The 20394-nt window shown below is 37.1% G+C and overlaps 1 protein-coding gene across 8 annotated transcripts in view; it reads right to left on the bottom strand.

Annotated features, from left to right (window-relative positions):
- Positions 1 to 20394, bottom strand: part of CACNA2D1 (calcium voltage-gated channel auxiliary subunit alpha2delta 1) — a 475442-nt gene that overhangs the window by 112909 nt on the left and 342139 nt on the right. For all 8 annotated transcript variants that reach the window (XM_072791358.1, XM_072791360.1, XM_072791359.1 and 5 more), the window contains exons 8-10: positions 6797 to 6866; positions 4549 to 4599; positions 2204 to 2303 (exon numbers count right to left, since the gene is read on the bottom strand). In XM_072791358.1, the coding sequence (XP_072647459.1) occupies positions 2204 to 2303; positions 4549 to 4599; positions 6797 to 6866 (221 nt within the window). The remainder of the gene's footprint in view (positions 1 to 2203; positions 2304 to 4548; positions 4600 to 6796; positions 6867 to 20394) is intronic.

The raw sequence follows: 20394 nt of genomic DNA, 5'->3' as shown, positions 1-20394 counted from the left end.
AATTTATATGGAATCACAAAAGACCCTGGAGAGCCAAAGCAATCTTGAGGAAGAACAAAAATCTGGGGATACCACAATCCCAGATTTCAGGATATACTACAAAGTAATCAGAACAGTATGGCACTGTCACAAAAACAGACACATAGATCAATGGAACAAAACAGACAGTCCAGAAATCTTTGCTTATAGGGGCAATTGATCAATGACAAAAGAGGCAAGAATATACAATGAATAAAAGAATGATACTGGACCATTTTCTTTTTTTTTTTTTTTTAATTTTTATTTATTTATGATAGTCACAGAGAGAGAGAGAGGCACAGAGACACAGGCAGAGGGAGAAGCAGGCTCCATGCACCGGGAGCCCGATGTGGGATTCGATCCCGGGTCTCCAGGATCACGCCCTGGGCCAAAGGCAGGCGCCAAACCGCTGCGCCACCCAGGGATCCCTGGACCATTTTCTTGTGCCATACACAAAAATAAGCTCAAAATGGATTTAAGACCTAAATGTGAGACCTGAAACCATAAAACTCCTAAAAGAAAATATAGGTATAATCACTTTGATATTGGCTTTAGCAATATTTTTCTAGATATGCCTCTTCAGGTAAGGGAAAGCAAAATTAAACTGCTGATACTAAACTAAAATACAAAATTTCTGCACACCAAAGGAAACCAACAACAAAACAAAAAAGCCACCTATTGAATGGGAGAAGATATTGAAAATGATATATCCAATTAAGAGATTAACACCAAAACATATAGCTTCTACAATCCAAAACCCTTCCCTCAAAAAAAAAAAAAAAATCACACATAAAAAACAAACAATTCTATTTAAAAATGAGCAGAAGCCCTGAATACATTTTTCAAGAAAGGCATAGAGATGACCAACAAACACATGGAAGGATGCTCAATATCACTCATCATCAGGGAATGTATATCCAAACTGCAATTTTTTATCACCTTAGACCTGTGAGAATGGCTAACATGAAAAAGACAAAAAAAGTATCAAGAAGTTGGTAAGGACATGGAGAAAAAGAAGCCTTCATGCACTATCGGTGGGGATGTAAATTGGTGTGGCCACTGCAGAAAACAACATGGAAGTTCCTCAAATAATTAAGAGCAGAAAACTATAGGATCCAGTAATTCCACTACTAGGTATTTACTCAAAGAATATAAAAACACTAATTCAAAGATATATGCACCCCTATGCTCGTTGCAGCATTATCTTCAATAGCCTACATATGGAATTAACCCAAGTATCAACCAAAAGACGAATGAATAAGGACAATGCAAGATACACACACACATAACACACACAATGGCATATGACTCGGCCATCAAACAGTGTGACATTTTGCTATTCGGGACAACATGAATATACCTAAAAGGTATTATGCTAAGTGAAATGCCAGGTAGAGAGAAACAAATACCATATAATTTCACATATATGTAGAATCTAAAAAACAAAAAAAATGAACAAACAAAAGACAGACTCTTAAATACAAAGAAGAAACTGGTGGTTGCCAGAAGAGAGTGGGTAGGGGGGAAATGGGTAAAATAGATAAAGGGGATTAAGAGGTACACACTTTCAATTATAAAAAAAAATAGGTCACAGAGATGAAAAGTACAGCACAGGGAACATAGTCAACAATATTATCATAACATTGTATGGTGACAGATGGTGACTGCACTTATCACTGTGAGCACTGAGTAATGGAGAGAATCGCTGAATCAGTACGTTGTATGCCCAAAACTAATATAACATTGTTTCTTAATTATACTTCAATTTAAAAACCATAATGCATCATGGATATGTGTCCAGTGTAAAAAACAATGAGTATTAAACAGAAAATTGCCATATCATTATCCTTCCAAGTTGTTACTTATTAGGGGTTACAATAATGTCAGTGAGTAGAGGGGTTCACGTCATCTGTTCAAGCTCCTTTGAGTAAAGAGAGATTATCGGCAGTGTTTTTGTCTTCATTATTACTTTAATTGCTTCTCTCCTAGGTAAAGCCTTAGACATTCAAAAAGGATCTCAGCATGGAAGTTTTTGGAGAATAGGGCAGCTCAGTAACATAGTCTTATAATAGATCAATATATCTCAGCCTATCAATGATAAAACACTATGAAGTATTTAAAATCCGGGGGGGGGGATATAAATTACAGAATTAATTCAGCAAAAATGCAGTCATCTTATACTTACTGAAGCAACATTGACAAAATCGTCATCTGAGAGGGTTTCCAACATTTCGGAGACAGATGTTCGGATCAGTTTAAGTGTCAGTCCACTAACACTTCCACTCCTATATATATAAATAAAAAAAACAGAGCCATAAGTACATATTTAAGGAACTCCAGACAGCCTAAGGAGACTTTTGCACTAACCCTAGGTCATTTAGATAATATTTATATAATTTTGACTTTAAAAATTAGTAGAGAAAATCACATTTTAGACACAGTAGAAGTAAATTAAAAAGATTCTTCTCTTTCCTATTAGCATCAGAATTGTATGTTTCTAACTACAATGATGAAAACTGCATGTCCAGGGCTGATTTTAAGAAACTGTGGATACTCGTGGCATATTTGCTTATTCGGAAAATACTGAATACCAGTTGTTAGCCATGTCAGAAGGAGTTTTCCTATTACTGGTCTTGGTACCAACCAGGCTGGATATTTCAGTCATCCAACTTCCTCCTCCATCTCAACTTTCCTACCCACTCAGACAACTTGCTTCCCTTTTCTACTCCATTTCACAGTTCCCATGGAGGAGGCCTCCTCTCCATCTTCTCTCCACTCTGCATCAGGTGCATCTTACCTCAAGACCCCGAGCTTGGGTAACAGCCCCTCTATCCAGCTCTTAGTCTCTACTCCTCCCCATGCAAACAGGTGAAAATTCTGGAAACACACCTTCTCCTAATACCGTTAATAGCTCACAGTGACCTACTAACTAGCCAGTGACCACAGGAGCCCTGCATTCAGAAACTTTCATTCTCTCTCTTTTCTTCCATCTGCTCAACACAGTTGCCCCAGATGTTCTCACCTAAGCCACTTCATTCCTGTCATTTCTTCCAGTGGAAATTCCCTTCTTTCTCCTCTCCTCTCCCACACCCACCTTGGGAAATCTTAGCTTGAAGGAATCAATTCTAATTTTATCTCCTTAATGAAGTCTTCCCCGACACTTTAAATCAAAGTGCCCTTTCCTGTAGACTCTTAGTGCTACGTCATACTTCACATCTATCACCTTCTACAATTATTTTAGTTACTTGGGAATACGGTTTAGCCTCACTAATACTTGAATTTCTTTTGAGAGACAACTTACTCATCTTTCTCTCTAGATTATCCCAATGTATATAGGAGACCCTCCAGACATGTCTGTCAAAATAATCTTTTAAAATGGTATTTCAACTTCATATGCATTTTTGATCCTGGGATATGCATATGGGTTCTGATGATTTTAATATGAAAAATTATTTCTAGAAATTACCATACATTCAATGAGATTCTAACATATTGAATCATCCTTTAGATTTATACCTAAGAAGAATATCAAGGATTCTTCTAACATATGATAGAAATGCCACAATACTTTAATTAAAATATGTTCTGATTTAAATACATCTTAAGAAATGAAATGGGAATCAACATGTTAAGTTATAGGTGCTGAATTCATTTATCCTCTCTTTCTCAGGCTAGGTGATAGGTTTATAACTTGTTTCCTTCAGATAATTTTTTAAATGTTTTCAAATGTTGATACTAGCTTGTGGTATGGATTCAGCTGCCTACAAAACATTGGATTTTCTTCCAATGTGGCAAAGAATATAAGAAGATAAAGCTTTTCTTCTCAGGGAAAATAAGCATTTTATACCTCATGTTTTGAACTCCTTGGTATTGCTCTTAAAAACTAATTTTTTTCTATGTTCTACAATTTCATTTTAAATCTTAATACAAGATTACACACAAATACCCCTTAACCTGTAGCAATGTAAAAAATAAACAAAATAACCAATTGAAAAACCCATGGAATTCCTTCCTATATATCAGCATTTTCCTTAAATTGGCCTTTAATGTATTTGATATTTATCTTTTTGTGACCAATCCCTACAAGTTATTTGAATCATTAATGACTAAGTGCCAAAGTCTTTTTCTTTTTCTTCTTTTTCTTTCTTTCTTTCTTTCTTTCTTTCTTTCTTTCTTTCTTTCTTTTCTTTTCTTTTCTTTTCTTTTCTTTTTTTTTTTTTTTGGGTAGTAGGAACTGCTAAATTTTAGTAACCATATACTTTAATCCTGTTTAAAATATAAAGCAAAAAAATTAGAAACAAATGAGTAATTTTTCAAAAAAAGTTCAAAAAATTACTTTAGAACTATGCCATAATTTTCAATTCCAACATATATTCTTCATATTTTCATAATTGCCTGGATATAAAAATCATCTTAATTGTTCTTTGACCTTTTTTTTCTCAACCTATTTCTTAGTACCAACACATTACTGTTCTCTTCAAATCCTCCCTATATTTTCAGTATATAAACATAGAATATTGAACTACTCACACATCAACCAGGATAAGCATATCTTTAGGTGATGCAGCTCCTTGGATATACCTGAAACAAATACCATATGAATATTTTTTTCTCTTGAAAAATATTAAACACTGGTATGTTTTGAATTGTTATTTATTGATTTATTAGATATTTTCCAACCAAGACCCTACTTCCATTCTATCTCAGTAGACAATGTGCTTTCATTCACAATTCTACAACGCCGATTTTCAAAAAGCTATATTTAACATAATAGAGATGTCAGAGGCAGAATATTTAAAATATGTTTCACAGATATAACAAAAGATCAAGAAATGTGTTCTAATATTAGAAGCAAAAGAAATTAACCCTTGGATATATATATATATATATATATATATATATATATATATATATACCTTTTACATTTGAAATTCCCATTAGGGAATTATAAGATTTTGTCCTATTTTTCAATGCAAAAAAATAAATAAATAAACACAGAAATAGCCAGGTGGTCTAGGAATGTGAAAAAGCAAATACCAACAGACAAGAGATACTAAGGGATAATACAAAGGGATAATGAAGTAACTTAAAACAGACTAACATATAACATTACCATGAGTTTCAAGTTGTGCCTCTCAGAACTTTAGAGTGTCCAAGAATCACCTGGAGAACCAGTCCAAAATGCTGATTCTCACACAGAACCCCAGCCCTACAGATTCAGAAGCCCTGCCTAGTAAAGCAAATCTAGGAGAGTTGTGTTCAGACAGTTTAGTGACTGTAGAAGACAGAAACAATTGCAGGCAAATGATTCCCAAAGTTTATGCTGCCTGGACACCATCTGATGGAGTTTGGGGGGAGGGAGGGTTGACTTACCTACCAGGAAGAGCTGAACCTGAACTGGACTTTTTAGTTATTTCTGAGGCCTCTTTGCCCTCGACTAAATCTATCTTTTCAAAAGCCTGCTGGAAAACCTGCCAATTCGTTTTCAGACATCCAACACAGTGAGTATCTACTCAGGACTATGTGTTCATGAGACGGTTTATAATGTGCACCAAGTCCCTTTCTCTGCCAGAAGGTGAAAGGGGCAGGTCCGCCAGGATATTCCAATGGAAGGCAAATGTAGTTTATGTCCAGCATCTTAAGTATTCCTGGCATGCTTCTCTATGGGAGATGAGAGGACAGGATAACAGGTTGGCACCTTGGTTCTAAGGTTTCCCCCAAAACAAGTTCCTAAACCCAATCTATGTGATATCATAGTCTCAGTCTTCATTCAGCAACTCAAAGCTTGAGGGCCACCAAACCTAGAGAAATATTTTTTAGAATATTATGTGGATTAATAATATCTAGTACTATTATATGTGGCTAGTGTTCAGTAAATTGCTACTGGAATGCTTAACAGGACATTATAAAAATCTTAAGTATATTTCTTTGAACCAATCATCATGAATCTTGGAATTTGTTTAAACTCCTAGCAAAAAGTTAGAAATAATGAAAATGTCCAATAATAAGGGATTTTCAAAATAAGCTACCATATAATCATGCCTCTAAAATGACGCTAGTGATCTCTCTTAGGCATAAGCATTCAAAGGTGTTGATATGAAAGAATTGGTTACAAAGCAGTAAATTATATAAAATGTGAATTCATAAAAAAAAGACACAGCCACAGACTCAATACATTTTTTTAAAATGGAAATAAAATGAACAAGTTTAATAGTTGTTTCCTAGTGAGTGCAATCATGAGCTATCTGGTATTTTTTTGAGTTATATGTTAGGAGAATGAGTTGCTTTAGTAGTAAGGAATAAAAAAGGCTTCCTATTGGGAAAATGAAACCTAAGCTATGTGACCATAACTAGGGGCAGCTTTTACCTTGGGGCCAGTTCTCATTAGTTCACTGCCAGAGGCAAACTGTCTTCTACTATATCTAGACACTTCATTAGAGCTCTACACCAAGCAAACTGGGAGCTTTTCAATAGAAATCCCCAGCAGCTAAAAGAGATTTAGAGATGACATTGAATATAAAACTTAAAACTTAGTCCATTTGAAATCATTTGATAAATCATTTCAACAATTTTCATTATTATTTGCTCACTTAAACTCATTATCTTCATTGAGATTTAACAGTACTTATTTATCAAAAGAAAAAACAAACACCAGAGCTCTTTAAAATAATTAGACAATATTATTATGAAATAGAAAGATGCCTTTTCAACTTTTTAACAAAAAAAGTAACTTGCTTTTGTCTAGTTTACCTTTTTATGACTACCTAAAAATTCTTACCATGGTCTTCTCCGTACATCATAAAGATCAATCTTGTTTGGAGTTCTACTGTTATCAACCCATGGAGAAGCTAAAAGAGAGAGAAAATGAAACTTAAAAAAATAAATAAATAAATCAAAATATTACATATGATCTAGAAAGATATTTTCAAAAGTTACAAAACTCTACTGACACATTCCACTTACCAGAGCAATAGTTAAAATACAAGTTACTTATGGAAAACAACACAACAGTATAAAAGAAAGTTAATGTAAGTCAATTTTCTTTTTTCACATTGTTTCATAAATGACTTGTAAACACAGAGATTTTCTGGATGCTAACTTACAAGTTTTCCTAGGTGTTCAGAGATTATACCTTTTACTTTCCCTCTACTAACACAAAAATTTTCCTTAAAAGAACATCATTTGCCACTAATGGAAACTGTACTTTCAATTACTTAATTTTTATATTTTCATTCAATGTCATACTATCTTGATCTATAAAAAGACACTTATTTCTCTTGAATTGTTATGTAATAGGATGACTTTTTTAACCTTATTATTCACATATTTGATAACGGCCACAACATTTGAGATTATAATTAAAAGGTTAAAGTAAAATTAAAATAAATCCATGAAAACATTTTTTCCTTAAATTTATTTGAGTGATTTGAAATGATTCAAGTACAAATTCAGGAATCCTGTGTTTCAGAGCCTTTATCATTTTGCAATCATCAGGGAAAAAATTGTCTAACTCCATTGATTTTTAAATGCAATTATTTATACTTATTTTAACCAAATCTAACATTTTAATTAAAATTAAATGCTTTACGCACACACATACACGCGCAACTTAGACCTAATGGAGAATAATAAATGTTAATAAATCAGATGATAATTTTATGCTGAAAATATCCTCCCCTTGAACATATGACTCTTAGGAAGATTTCCATAATAATTCTCATGACCTATACCTTCCAATCTATTTTGCGTTTTTCTTTATTCAAAACTATGGAAATCTTTACCGTGAACCAGATTTATTAGCCACCTACGATAATTTGGCCAATTAGTATACATCAAAAAATAACTTCTGAGCCTCTCCTTAATTATAAAATATCTTTCTCATTAGTGACTACATTATAAAATAACATCATTTTAAAAGACTAACCAATTTATATAAAGCAGTTTAAATACAGCACTCCTCCAACAACCACTTACAATATAGTCAATGCAAACAAAAGGATAAATTTACTTTTATTCCTACAATCTGCACTTGCAAGAAAACTTATAGCCAGTGAAATAACATTTCACTTTGCTTTTGTTTTTGTGGTAGCACTGGAATAAAGCAATGAGCACGCTGGTAGACATGCCAGTTCACTTTCAACTAGTCCTCTATAATACCTGACTCCCCACGCTAGGGTCTGGGTGATAACTACAAATTGAAGTGAATGATATCCTTTCAGTACAATGTTTTGCCATTTATACATTTATTGCCTCCCAGCTCCAAATTCACCCATTTATCTTGCTCTATGAAAATGGATCTGGGGTCTTTAAATATTTTTCTTTTACCAAGGAGCACAATTTTAAGCTTTGTCAGCAGATGATGAAAGAGAGACACTCAAAGAGAAAGGTGTTTTTGCTTCCTGCTTCAGATTTGTTTGCTGAAAGGCCCTTGGAGCATGTGAAGCTTTCCTGGTGGCTGGCTCCTGCAGGGCATTGTATTCTCCAGAGCTCAACTCCTGCAGCTTGGGTAACTTTTGTAGGGCTCTCAGATTCTCCAGCAAAAACTGGCCAGCAGTACACCCTGACTACTTTTGTTGTGGAGTGCCTCTGATGAGACATTTTGAACCCGAAAAGATGAATTACCAGCAAACCATTCTCACATGACGCCACAGCAACCTTTCAGTCATTTGGTGGGCCATGACCAGTCTGTATACGAAGATCTGGATCTTGGGGGGGTCGGTGGCTCAGTCAGTTAAGGGTCTGCCTTTGGCTCAGGTCATGATCCCAGGGATCAAGCCCTGTGTCTGGTTCCCTGCTCAGCAAGGAGTGTGCTTCTGCTTCTTCTTCTCCCTCTGCCCCTCCTCTGGCTCTGTGTGATCAACGTGCTCTCTCCCAAATAAATAAATAAAATCTGGATTTCAGTCCAGAAGCACAGGGGGATTGAGGTTGCTTCCTCAGGCTCTCTACCTCAATTCCAGGGTTTGTTGTTATTACATATTACATTATATAATACCATACCTGGTATTCCTATTTTATTCAGAGTGATCTTTACTTCTAGTCAATCTTCCAATCCCTGTTATAACAATTCGTTATTTAAAAATATTAACTTTTGGGGCACCTGGGTGGCTCAGCAGTTGAGCATCTGCCTTTGGCTTATGGAGATATCCATGGGATCCTGGGGTCCTGGGATCAAGTCCTGCATCGGGTTCCCCGCAGAAAGCCTGCTATTCCCTCTGCCTGCCTGTGTCTCTGTTTCTCTGTGTCTCTCATGAATAAATAATTTTTCTTAAAATTTAAGTTTCAAAAAAATTTTTTTCCAAGTTTCAAAATTTTTTTTTTCCATGTTTAAAATACTATGTTTTCTCTCCTGATTGGATTCAGACTGTTAGAAATGATTGAGAGAGATAGATGACGGAAGTGGCATTAGGCAGCACTGCTAACCCCACAACCACCATGAGCTGGAAATGGTTAAGCAATGAATCTGTGAAGTGACTTGAAACTGAAATTTGAAAGTCATGTTTAAATTAGATTTCTGAAATCTGCAGACAACATTCATCTAAAATTTGTTTTTGGTATAATTGCTAAGTGAAATTAACTGTGATATGTGGTTCTATGCTCCATAAAATTGGTATCTTTAAAGACAGCAAAAAGGTTTGCAATTTATAATATGAGCCAGACTATTAAATTTTAATATGGTTTATAAAATTAGATCATTTACATATTAAAAATATTAAGAATATTCTCTTAGAAGTCTTCTGAGATATTTACTATTAGGAAATATCCCTTGATTATACTAAATTAAGATATTTACATTATGATAAAATTAAACAATGTACTTTCTTCTGTGATATTACCAATTAATCTGTTGTAAAATCCCATTGTGGCATTTAAGTGGTACATTATTTATAGAGCCTTAGAATTGCAGATGGTCAAAGAGTAAAAAAGATAATACCCATATACTGAAATTGCCTGATATAATCAGATTCTTAATGATTCATAATGAAAGATATGTGTTTTGAGAGGAAACTGGAGCTGCTAAAATTCCTGTAAAAAGGCAAAATGGTATTCATTTTAACTGACTTTAGCTTTCCACTAAGATTTTGGGATGACAGGAGTAAGACGTAGAGTCCAAAATGTGGGCACCTTACTTTTGAATGCCATGCTTAACGGTGAGGATGTTTATGAGAATGTTTTCTCTATACAAAAATGAGCTTTGGGCGTGTCTTTGGTCAAATCTGCGGGACTACAATTCTACCTCACATGATATTCGGGGTGTGCTATGCTAGCTATTGAATCATGGACTTCAAAAGGTATTTAATGCATAATTACTCAGAATATTGAAATGTGAGTTAGAAAAATATTCTTGAGAAAATATGCAGATTGTAGAGCCATTTTCTGGTTAATATGCTCTAAAAATAATATGGGTACAGTTTTTCATTTCAGCTGCTAGGAAATAATAAAGCACATAATGAATTGAGGGCTGATTCTCTTGATAGAAACACCACTTCAAATGACAGCTAATCGCATTTCCCATTAATGAGTGCAACAGCACTTTTCTAATTCTAATAGATTGTGCATTTTTGGTCACATGAAAAGAAAAAAAGTAAACTTCACATATTCAAAAATGCCTTAGAACCCAACCCTGGTCCTAAGGCCTGGATCTAATTGGTGTTATGTGGATCATTACTTTGAGCTTGCCTCAGTTATCTCTTACGGATTATTAGTGATGGTTCTGAATTGTAAGCCATGATAATGAGTTTGAACTGTTTTTAAGCCCCAATCAATTAAATAAATGTGTAGTGTACGGCTCATAACATTTCCAGGAATCTGAATGTTGCTGCCCAAATACTACTGTCCCAAAATGAATTCTCCACATTCTCTAATTTATATCACAGCTCCCATATGAGGGTCCAGGATGAGTCTCATTAACAGGCTGAGGGTTATGTACCCACACGGAAATGCCAGAGAATCTAGAAAGGCAAATAGCTGGCCTCTTCAGATTCTGTGTTACAAAATGGGCTCTGTTATCCAGTAAAACTTTTAACCTGGGAAATACCCAAAACATGGAAAAAGAAGTCTATCCCTTATGGTAACACAAAATAACCTAATGAACATCTCAAATCTTGCACAAAGCACAAAGTTCATCTCACATGACGAGAGCCTAAGTTAATTCCTAGCCACAGAGGCATAGATTCTGCTTCAAGCCAGTAGTCAATGGCCTACAGCTGGTGGCACTTCTGCCTTCTTCAGTACTTGGTTTCTAAAGTCACTTAGGAAGTATGGAGAAGGCATACCCAAGTCACAACAATCTGAGGCTTGAGTTGACACCTGTTACTATCACTGATATACTACTGGTGCTGCAGAGACACAGAGGAGGTCTGACAACTATTATTTCCTGGCCAGGCATCATTTATTTCCAAAGGCAAAATTTCACAATAGAATGAGAAGACACAACTGTGGAAGGCAGCTAGGAGCCTTGGCCACAAGTACAGATGGACCACTGAAATATGAATAATGTCCACTACTCTACCAATGAACTTTCTGTTTTCAGCAGTGTTTTGAGTAAGCCATATTTAAAATGAGAGAGATGAAGATGGGCTAAGGTCAGAACCCAGTAAATATAAAAAAAGATGTTGGATTTAAGAATGATTTCTAGACTGGGGCACCTAAATAGCTCAGTCAGTTAGTTACATAATCAACTTGTGATTTCTGCTCAAGTCATGATCTCATGGTCATGGGATAGAGCCCTGACTCATGCTTTGTGCTCAGTGGGGAGTCTGCTGGACATTCGCTCTCCCTCTGCCACTCTCCTACCCCATATTTTTTTTCTCTCTCTCTCTCTCAAATAATTTTTTTTTTTTTAAAGAATGACTGCTGTACTAAATCTTAGGACTGAGACTGCTAGCACAGGAAACTCATAGAAGAAAATAAGGAGAAGCCACCCCACTATTTTTTTATGCTATTTGTGTTACCAAAGCTAGACTGCAGAAATCTTGTCACGGTTGTAACCCAAAAGCAAGTTTGGGGCTCTAGACCTGCTGCAGAAAGAGCAGGATATGAGAGCTGTCGATCCTCAAGCACGACCCTCTTTGGATGTGTCAGAGGATACAGACAGAAGGACAGACAGAAGGACACCCCCAGAGAACACTACCAGGAGCAGGCACATGGGCTAGCCCAGGAATTTTCTTTATCTAAGAGTAGGGGGTCTTTGGGTTTCTTATCTGAGGAGTTGTAATATATACTACAAACGTGTGACTGCTCTGTATTTCCTACTCTCTTTTTTCAAATGGGATTTTTACAGTGGCCATCCAGAAGTCAGTATCCTCATGTGTAAGATACCTGGGCAATAATGGCAACAGGGTGGAAGGAATGACTGGTACTCTGCTGTATAAACAGTCCAATTAGGAAAAGTAATATCCACATGATATTTCATGGGAGAATTTCATGCCACCCAGAGATCCCGGTTCTTACCTGGATGTACTAACTTGCTGGGGCTCTGGATTATTTTCTATGGAAAGATGGTGGGTGTGTTCTATGTGTTGGGGCGAAAAACACACAGGTACTGGGATGACAGAGGGACAGCCTGTGACAGGGCTTTACAATACTCTTTTTCTCCATTCTCCTAGTAACAGTACAGCCTCAAGTTTTAGGTGATTACCTACAAGAAACTATATTTATCAGTGTCTCTCACCACGTTGCGGCCATGTGATGAAATTCTAGTTAAGAGCATTTGAGATATGATACATTTACAACTTTTATGGTCATGCTGCTTGCCTTCCACAGAGTTTTCCCTTTTTTTCCATCTAAACTATAAATGTAGTGGTACCAATCCAGTTTTGGTCATACAGATGAGGCCCAGGACCTAAGGAATGGCAGGTGGATGGACCACACTGTCTACAACTCATCTACCTATTAGGTAAGAGTTTAACCTGAGAGAAATATACAGTTTCTGTCACATTAGCCATTGTTTAAGTAACTGAATCAATAATCTGAGAGAAGTCAGAACTCTACCCCATTACACAGACCTGAACATAAAGGAAGCAAAAGCTTCACAAAGTCTTTGAAATCCACTTCACTGTTTTTTCTTACACTCCTCTATCTTCTTAGAGTATTATTTTGGCCGTGAGGAAACTGCTTATTGCTTGTATATTTCTACTACTAAAATCTAGTTAATTTTCATGTCTTCATCTTTCATCTATCAATATTGAATTTGGGGGCACACATTCTGGTCCCCAAACAATTGTCATTTCCCAATCAAGTTTTTCAAAAGCTCAATGACTGAAGCTTTATCACACACAGCCACCGATGAGATGCACAGGCAGCAGGTAAGACTGGGAGGCACGGGAGGCACCATCATAGGAAGAGTCTATCCTCTTAGCTGTCCTTTAAAATGGTCTTGTCTGATTGGAAACAGCCGAGTGTAGAACTTCAGAAATGAGTTTGGAGCTAGCCCGCCTTGAGTTTTCACTGGACACATTACTTAATGTTATTCAGTAAAATGAGAGTAATGATTCCTATTTCTTACTTCCAAGGGTTTATAGTTAAGGTTCAATGACTTATACACACAATACTTTGAATTAAGTTGGCACCTAATGGACAATCATGTGAATATTAAAAAACGGTATCACTGGGTCACTGGAACTGATTATAGAGAGATTTTCAAAATAGATTATTATAAGATGTACTTGGATTTTAGCTGCTTAAAAGCACATTCCTATGACTAGGGCTTGGAACATCATACCATTTCCCCATCCTACTCCATCCCCTAATGATGCAGACTGCTGTAATAGTCAATAAAATCTCCTGGAATCTAAAAAAAAAGGACTATATGAGGTCACTCCAGAAACTCCGTGGAGAACACTGGCATAGATCAAGGGTGTAGATGAGAAAGGTGTACAGGCAGGGACCTAGATAATTGGAACACTATGTTCTTGGTGCTTTCCATCTGTGTTTTGTCCTTGTTTCATTTTATTTAGAAACTTCTCTTTATATTCTGATACTTGTTTTCAGTTCTAGTACCTAGAATAAATAATAGAATAATAAATACTTATTAATAATAAATAATAAATACTTATTATTCACTACACACACACACACGCGCGCGCGCGCACGCATAGCCATTGCTACCAGCAGTTACACTGCAATGTTTCTTAAAAAGAATACATACAAAATAAATTCAGAAGAAAGATAAAATTGATAGCTATTATAACCGAGACAAAAAACAAGTTCTTTGACAAAACAAAGGATTGCTTTTGGGAAAGCTTTCACATGAAAGGTGGTACTTATTTATAATCTATCTTAAATGATTGATAAGATGCCTATGACCAGAGATGGAGCTCTAGCATCAAAGCATTAAGACATATGAAAAGCAAAGGTAGGTTGTAGAGAATAAAACAAATAAAGGAGAGAAAAGGGCAATGTAAGAGCACGTGATCAAGGCTGAAATAAATAGTAAATAAAACTGGAGATGAACATTGGGTCAGAGTCTTGGAATGATCTAAAGCCCACAGTCAGAGACCCAGATGTCACTAAGTAAACAATGCCAGACTGTATAATTTTACTTGAGAACTCATAACTTAAATTGTGTTTCAGGGATGCCTGGGTGGTTCAATGGTTGAGCATCTGCCTTCGGCTCAGGGCGTGATCCTGGGGTCCTAGGATCAAGTTCCACATCGGGCTCCCTGCATGGAGCCTGCTTCTCCCTCTCTCTGTGCCTCTGCCTTTCTCTCTCTGTCTCTCATGAATAAACAAAATCTTTTAAAAAAATAAAAAAATAAATTGTATTTCAGATAACTTGTTAATATACTGATCAGCTATCTCTTTACATTGCATTTTAATTTAAGGTGTTTATAATTTTTTCTCCCACCTGTCAGCTCCTCCAGAGCAGAATTCACTCCTTCTAATATTTGAATTCTTAGGATATCTTGCATTCCTTAGAAACAGGATGTTTGCTTTTCTTACCATTTTCCCCCCTTCCAACCCACACTTGATAATATTGATTCAATTAATGAAATTGTTTTGGGATTTTAACTTAGTGACTGAGCGATGAGACTTGATGTTCAGATGATATCACTGTTTTGGCTTGAGAGTGCCTTTGCTGCCACCATGCAGTATGTCCAGACATTTCTCTAACTTACAGATAAATAAGCAGCACTAACTCACATGCAGATACAACATATCAGAGCCCAGGACAAATCACTAGTTTTCAGAATAAAAGCACTTATTACAAAGTGATTCGCTGGTAATTCTACCGATGCCAGATAACCTACGTAAAACGTTTTCATTTAACAAAGAGGGCTATTTGTCAGCAGGAGCAGCAGATATCACACAAGTTGTGCGTTAACTGGAATATTCAATAAAGTAAACAGTACACAACACCTTAATCACTTAGATGGCCCCTAAGTAGTTACTAGCTGTGGCTCAGAAATAAGCTCGAAAACCCAAGTTCTATAAAGACGAATATCTACTGGAGAATAATTTCAGATATATGCTACATAGAGAAAAATGTGAACTCTGACAAAAAATTGCCCATGTTTGTAAGTAAACAAATCCAATGAGATAATATTGATATATTTATAAAAACAAAAAATTATGATTCTACAAGAACAAGTTGCCTCTTGTTCTATCTAAGTCAATAAGTCTTAAATAATGTTGACAATAACCTGTTTCTTACTTTTTTTATTTGGTGTACTTAACAGAAGTGCTTAGAAAGACACCTGATTTTTTACAAAGAGTCTAATTTTTCTTAGCATATAGTGAACATGAAAATTAATTACATAGCAAAGATGTTTCTATGTATATAAAAATGGATGGAAGGACGCCTGGGTGGCTCAGTGGTTGAGCGTCTGCCTTCGGCCCAGGGCATGATCCCAGGGTCCTGGGATCGAGTCCCACATTGGGCTCTCTGAGGGGAGCCTGCTTCTCCGTCTGCCTGTGTCTCTGCCTCTCTCTGTCTCTCATGAATAAATAAAATATTTTTTTAAAATGGATGGCATATGGTATAGAAATTTAGCAATGTATAAAAGAAAGAACAGAATTCTGGGGGATATCTTTTTGAAGTTAAAAGGAACTGAAGCTTTTTTAGCAATACTTATTCTCATGCTTTATACATAGTGTTATCCACCATCCATTACAAGCAGCTTCCAGCTTCATATTAACATCCTTTTTAACTACTCTTTCCTGTAAAAAATAAATAAATAAATCACTTAATCAATTTAAGCATAACTGGATCCAGAGTTGATTGCAAAGGGAGTAACAATGACAACCACCCTTATGTGTGAAAAATAAGACAGCTTCTGGTAAGAGGAGTTATACAAAAGACAACAAAAATGAGTCATCTCCATAAATTAGGATCAATTGAGAATTTCAAGATAATATTTTGTCCCTACATGTGTGTGTATATGCATGTGTGTGTGTGTGTGTGTGTGTGTGTATATATATATATATAATCACTGTTCTAAATCAAACTCACCACTTTATTCCCCAAATAAAAGTACTTCTGGTATTTTCAGCAAACAGAGCCAACATTCTCACTCCACTCAAACTAAAAGTTAAGTCACCCTTACATCTATGTCTGTCACTAAATTCATTTATTTAATCTTTTTTATTAAGATATAATTCAGATATAAAAATGTGCTAACTTGATACACTTATGTGAGGGCATTATGCTAGATGAAAAAAGTCAGAGAGAGAAAGATAAATACTATCTGATTTCTCTTACATGTAGAATCTAAAGAAGCCAAAGTCTCTTGGACACAGAGAGGAGAGGGATGGTTGCTAGGGGTTGGCCGGGGGAGGTGTGGGCGGGAGAAGCACAAACTTCCAGTTACAAGATGAAGAATTTGTGGGGAACAGCAAGGTGATTATGGTTAATAATATTATAATATCTACTTGTAAGTCGCTAAGAAACTACATTGTAAATGTTCTCAACACAAAAAAGAAATGGCAGTTATGCGAGCTGATGGAGGTGTTGGCTAATGCTACACTGCTAATCATTTTGTATGTAATATGGAAGTTTATCAATGTTTCTTTTTTTGTAAGGTCTCTAATGTCTTCATCTTTTTTTCCTATACAAAGATTCTCCTTTTTAAGTTCCTTGTTCACATCTTTAAAATCCTGCATCTGATCACTACAATAGGTTTCCCTCTGGTTTCAAGGTTCTCGGTTTCTCCTTCCCATCAGAATAAACACTCTTCTAGCTACTTTAAGCTATAGCGTTCCACTGATCAGAATGTCCTGGTGTTTTCCAACACATTAAATCCCAAACAATTCTGACATTTGAGGCTGCCTAACTCGCTGTTAATGAACCTTTTGATTTGACAGCACTCCTCCCCTGTAACAAACTACGAGATTAACGGGACTTACTAGCCTCTCACGCTACTTGCTCATCTCCCTGCTCCTCACTTCCTGCCTTTCTTCCTTCTGATTAGGCTTTGGCTTTTTCTCCTTCAACTTGATTTGTCAGTCCATAGTTCGTACCCTAGTCCATAACTCCGGTCTATGATCACCTTGTCTTTTTCAAAACTCCTATAGCAAATGTATGGTCTAATTTATCTGACACTTGACCATTCAATGATCTGTATTGGAATCTACATTTCAGGATCTATTAAATTTTGACTCCCTAAGTAGATTAAAATTTCCAGCAGATCGGACAATCTGGTCTTTTATTTTTTTAAAAAAGATTTTATTTATTCATGAGAGACAGAGAGAGAGAGAGAGAGAGGGAGAGAGAGAGGGAGAGAGGAGAGGCAGAGACATAGGCAGAGGGAGAAGCAGGCTCCCTGCTTGGAGTCTGATTCAGGACTCCATCCTGGGACCCTCCACAACCTGAGCCAAAGGCAGACACTCAACTGCTGAGCCACCCAGATGTACCACAATTTGGTCTTTTGAAACACACATGTAGTGGCGCCAGTGACGCATCCGTCATCGGCTCAGGTCATGGTCCCGGGGTCCTGGGATCGAGTCCTGCATTGGGCTCCCTGTGGGGAGCCTGCCTCTCTCTGTCTCATGAATAAGTAAATAAAATCTTAAAAAAAAAATATGAAACACTCATGCCCGGGGTGGCTGTCTCAGTCTTTGAGCATCTGCCTTCGGCTCAGCCTGTGACCCCAGGATCCTGGGATTGAGCCCCGCTCGGGCTCCCTGCTCAGCAGGGAGTCTGCTGCTCACTCTCTCTTTCCCTCTCTCTCTCTCTCTCTCTCTCTCTAACAAATAAATAAAATATTTTAAAAAGATTTTTAAAAATAAAAAATAAAACACACATGTGCACAGAGTAACCAAGTCCAAGATGTTTCTGTCCCCTGGAATCTCTTCTCCCCTTCCTTGTACAGTGTCTGCTCTTTAGCTACGCACATGGCCCTCCTGAACATAACTGTGCTGATGACAACACTGAATACTGGCCAATGTCCCACAAGAGGGAAGGTTTTATGTGACTTCCAGCAAGTATTCTGAGCAAGGGGGAGAAAACCGTTCTTGGTGCCTTAAGAAGGAGCACAAGCAGCAGCGGTGGGCCTGAGGCGGAGGCCACGCTCAGATGACAAGAGAAAGCAGGCGTGTGGACCCCGTCTGGGGGAAGCGTCCCTATCAGCTCGTCTGCACCCCCGCGTGATACTCTGACTTAGGTCAGAAACAAACTTCCATAGTGTTGAAATCAAATCGTTTTTGTAATTGGTAGTATCCATAACTGGTACACTGGATTTTAATAATTATTAGCACAAAAAAGTGATGATGTCATCATTTCCATTTCAAGTCTGTTCATACAGAGATCTGTAAATATACATTTATAGTTAAACCTTGCATCCATTCACAAATATCTAAGTAAAAAAAAGAATTTAGGAATTTTTAAAAAGATAATTCATCACTGAAAACAGTTACCTGTAGAAATACCATTAATGCTGAGGCTCAAACACTATTCTATTTTCTTCAAATTGGCTAGAAATCTATCGCAAGTGCTGCCTTCCTAAATAATCAAGAAGAAAAAAAAGTATTCTTTGGACTACACCCGGTCATGTGCTATTTGACGTTTAAAGCATTTTTGAGCTATTTTTTAAAAAGTACTAAACAACTCAAGAACATACAGAAATAATATGCTCCATATACTTCGTACACAGGTTCTTTTGCATTTTATTACAGCAAAATCTTAGCAGATACAACAACACAGCATTGTCTCCCAGAGGTGTACTTCATACCAACTCAACAAGTAATAGGTCACTTTATTGTGATCCAGTGGTTTTGAAATGAACAAATGAAGAAGGGCAGAGAAAGAACAAATGCTTAATGGAGACATTAAGAAAATGTCAAATGGGGGCACCTGGGTGGCTGGGCCAGTTAAGGGTCTGCCTTCGGCTCAGGTCCTGACCCCGGGGTCCTGGGAGGGAGCTCAGCTCAGCGGGAGGCCTGCTTCTCCCCTCCTCCCTGCTTGTGCTCGCTCGCTATCTCGGACGCTACCCCCCCACCCCCCTCTCTCAAATAAATAAATATATATAATCTAAAAAAAAAAAAGGAAAATGTCATATGAAAATGAAGTAGAAAAAAAAAAAGAAAATGAAGTAGATATTACGCTTTTCCTTCTTTTTCTTTAAAGATTTTATTTATTCACGAGACACACACACACACACACACACACACACACAGAGGCAGTGACCCAGGCAGAGGGAGAAGCAGGCTCCATGCAGGGAGCTGACGTGGGACTCGATCCTGGGGCCCCAGGATCAGGCCCTGGGCTGAAGCGGCGCTAACCCATTGAGCCACCAGGGCTGCCCTTTTCTTTCTTTTTCAAATACAATTAATGATCTAAAAAAGAGTAAGTACTGCCTCCACTGGCATTTCCATGAGCCACTAATTCCTAATTACGATCCCAATTACAGTAGGAATTAAAACAATTGCAGGAGATGCTAACAGGTAAAGGAATAATGTGAACCTCTGTTCATATGATGGGTAAGATTTCACAAAGCGGATAGCTTTGGAGTGCAGTTTAATAGCTTTAAAGTTCATTTATCCAAATCCATTAAGAGCTTCAAAAGCAAGCACTCCTACATTACACTGCCTTGCCGGCCAGCACGCTGCCTGGGGGACTTCGTGTCCCATGAAACAAGGACTGTGGGCCCAGCAAAGGCTAAACCCTAAACACTGAAGTAGATAGTATTAGTGTCCGCACTGGAAATCATCTTCTCTCATCCTAAGTTACTGGGGAAGAAATGGGCTCACAGATGTAGCCCCACTTAGCCGAGGTACACACTACGCAGAGGGCAGTTGTCACAAGCATCAAAACCACCCTCCGCCCAATATATTGGTCCCTTCCCTTATCACACAGCCTATGCCCCCCATCTAAGTTGGAAGCTGAAAAAGGAGGAAGGGAGGGGGTGGAAGAGCCAAAGCAGAAGGAAGAGAAGAAAAAAG

Source organism: Canis lupus, chromosome 21, assembly GCF_048164855.1.
Source record: "Canis lupus baileyi chromosome 21, mCanLup2.hap1, whole genome shotgun sequence".
NCBI classification, from domain to species: domain Eukaryota; kingdom Metazoa; phylum Chordata; class Mammalia; order Carnivora; family Canidae; genus Canis; species Canis lupus.
The sequence above is the reverse complement of the archived record's forward strand: the minus strand, read 5'-3'. Positions and strand labels throughout refer to the sequence as shown.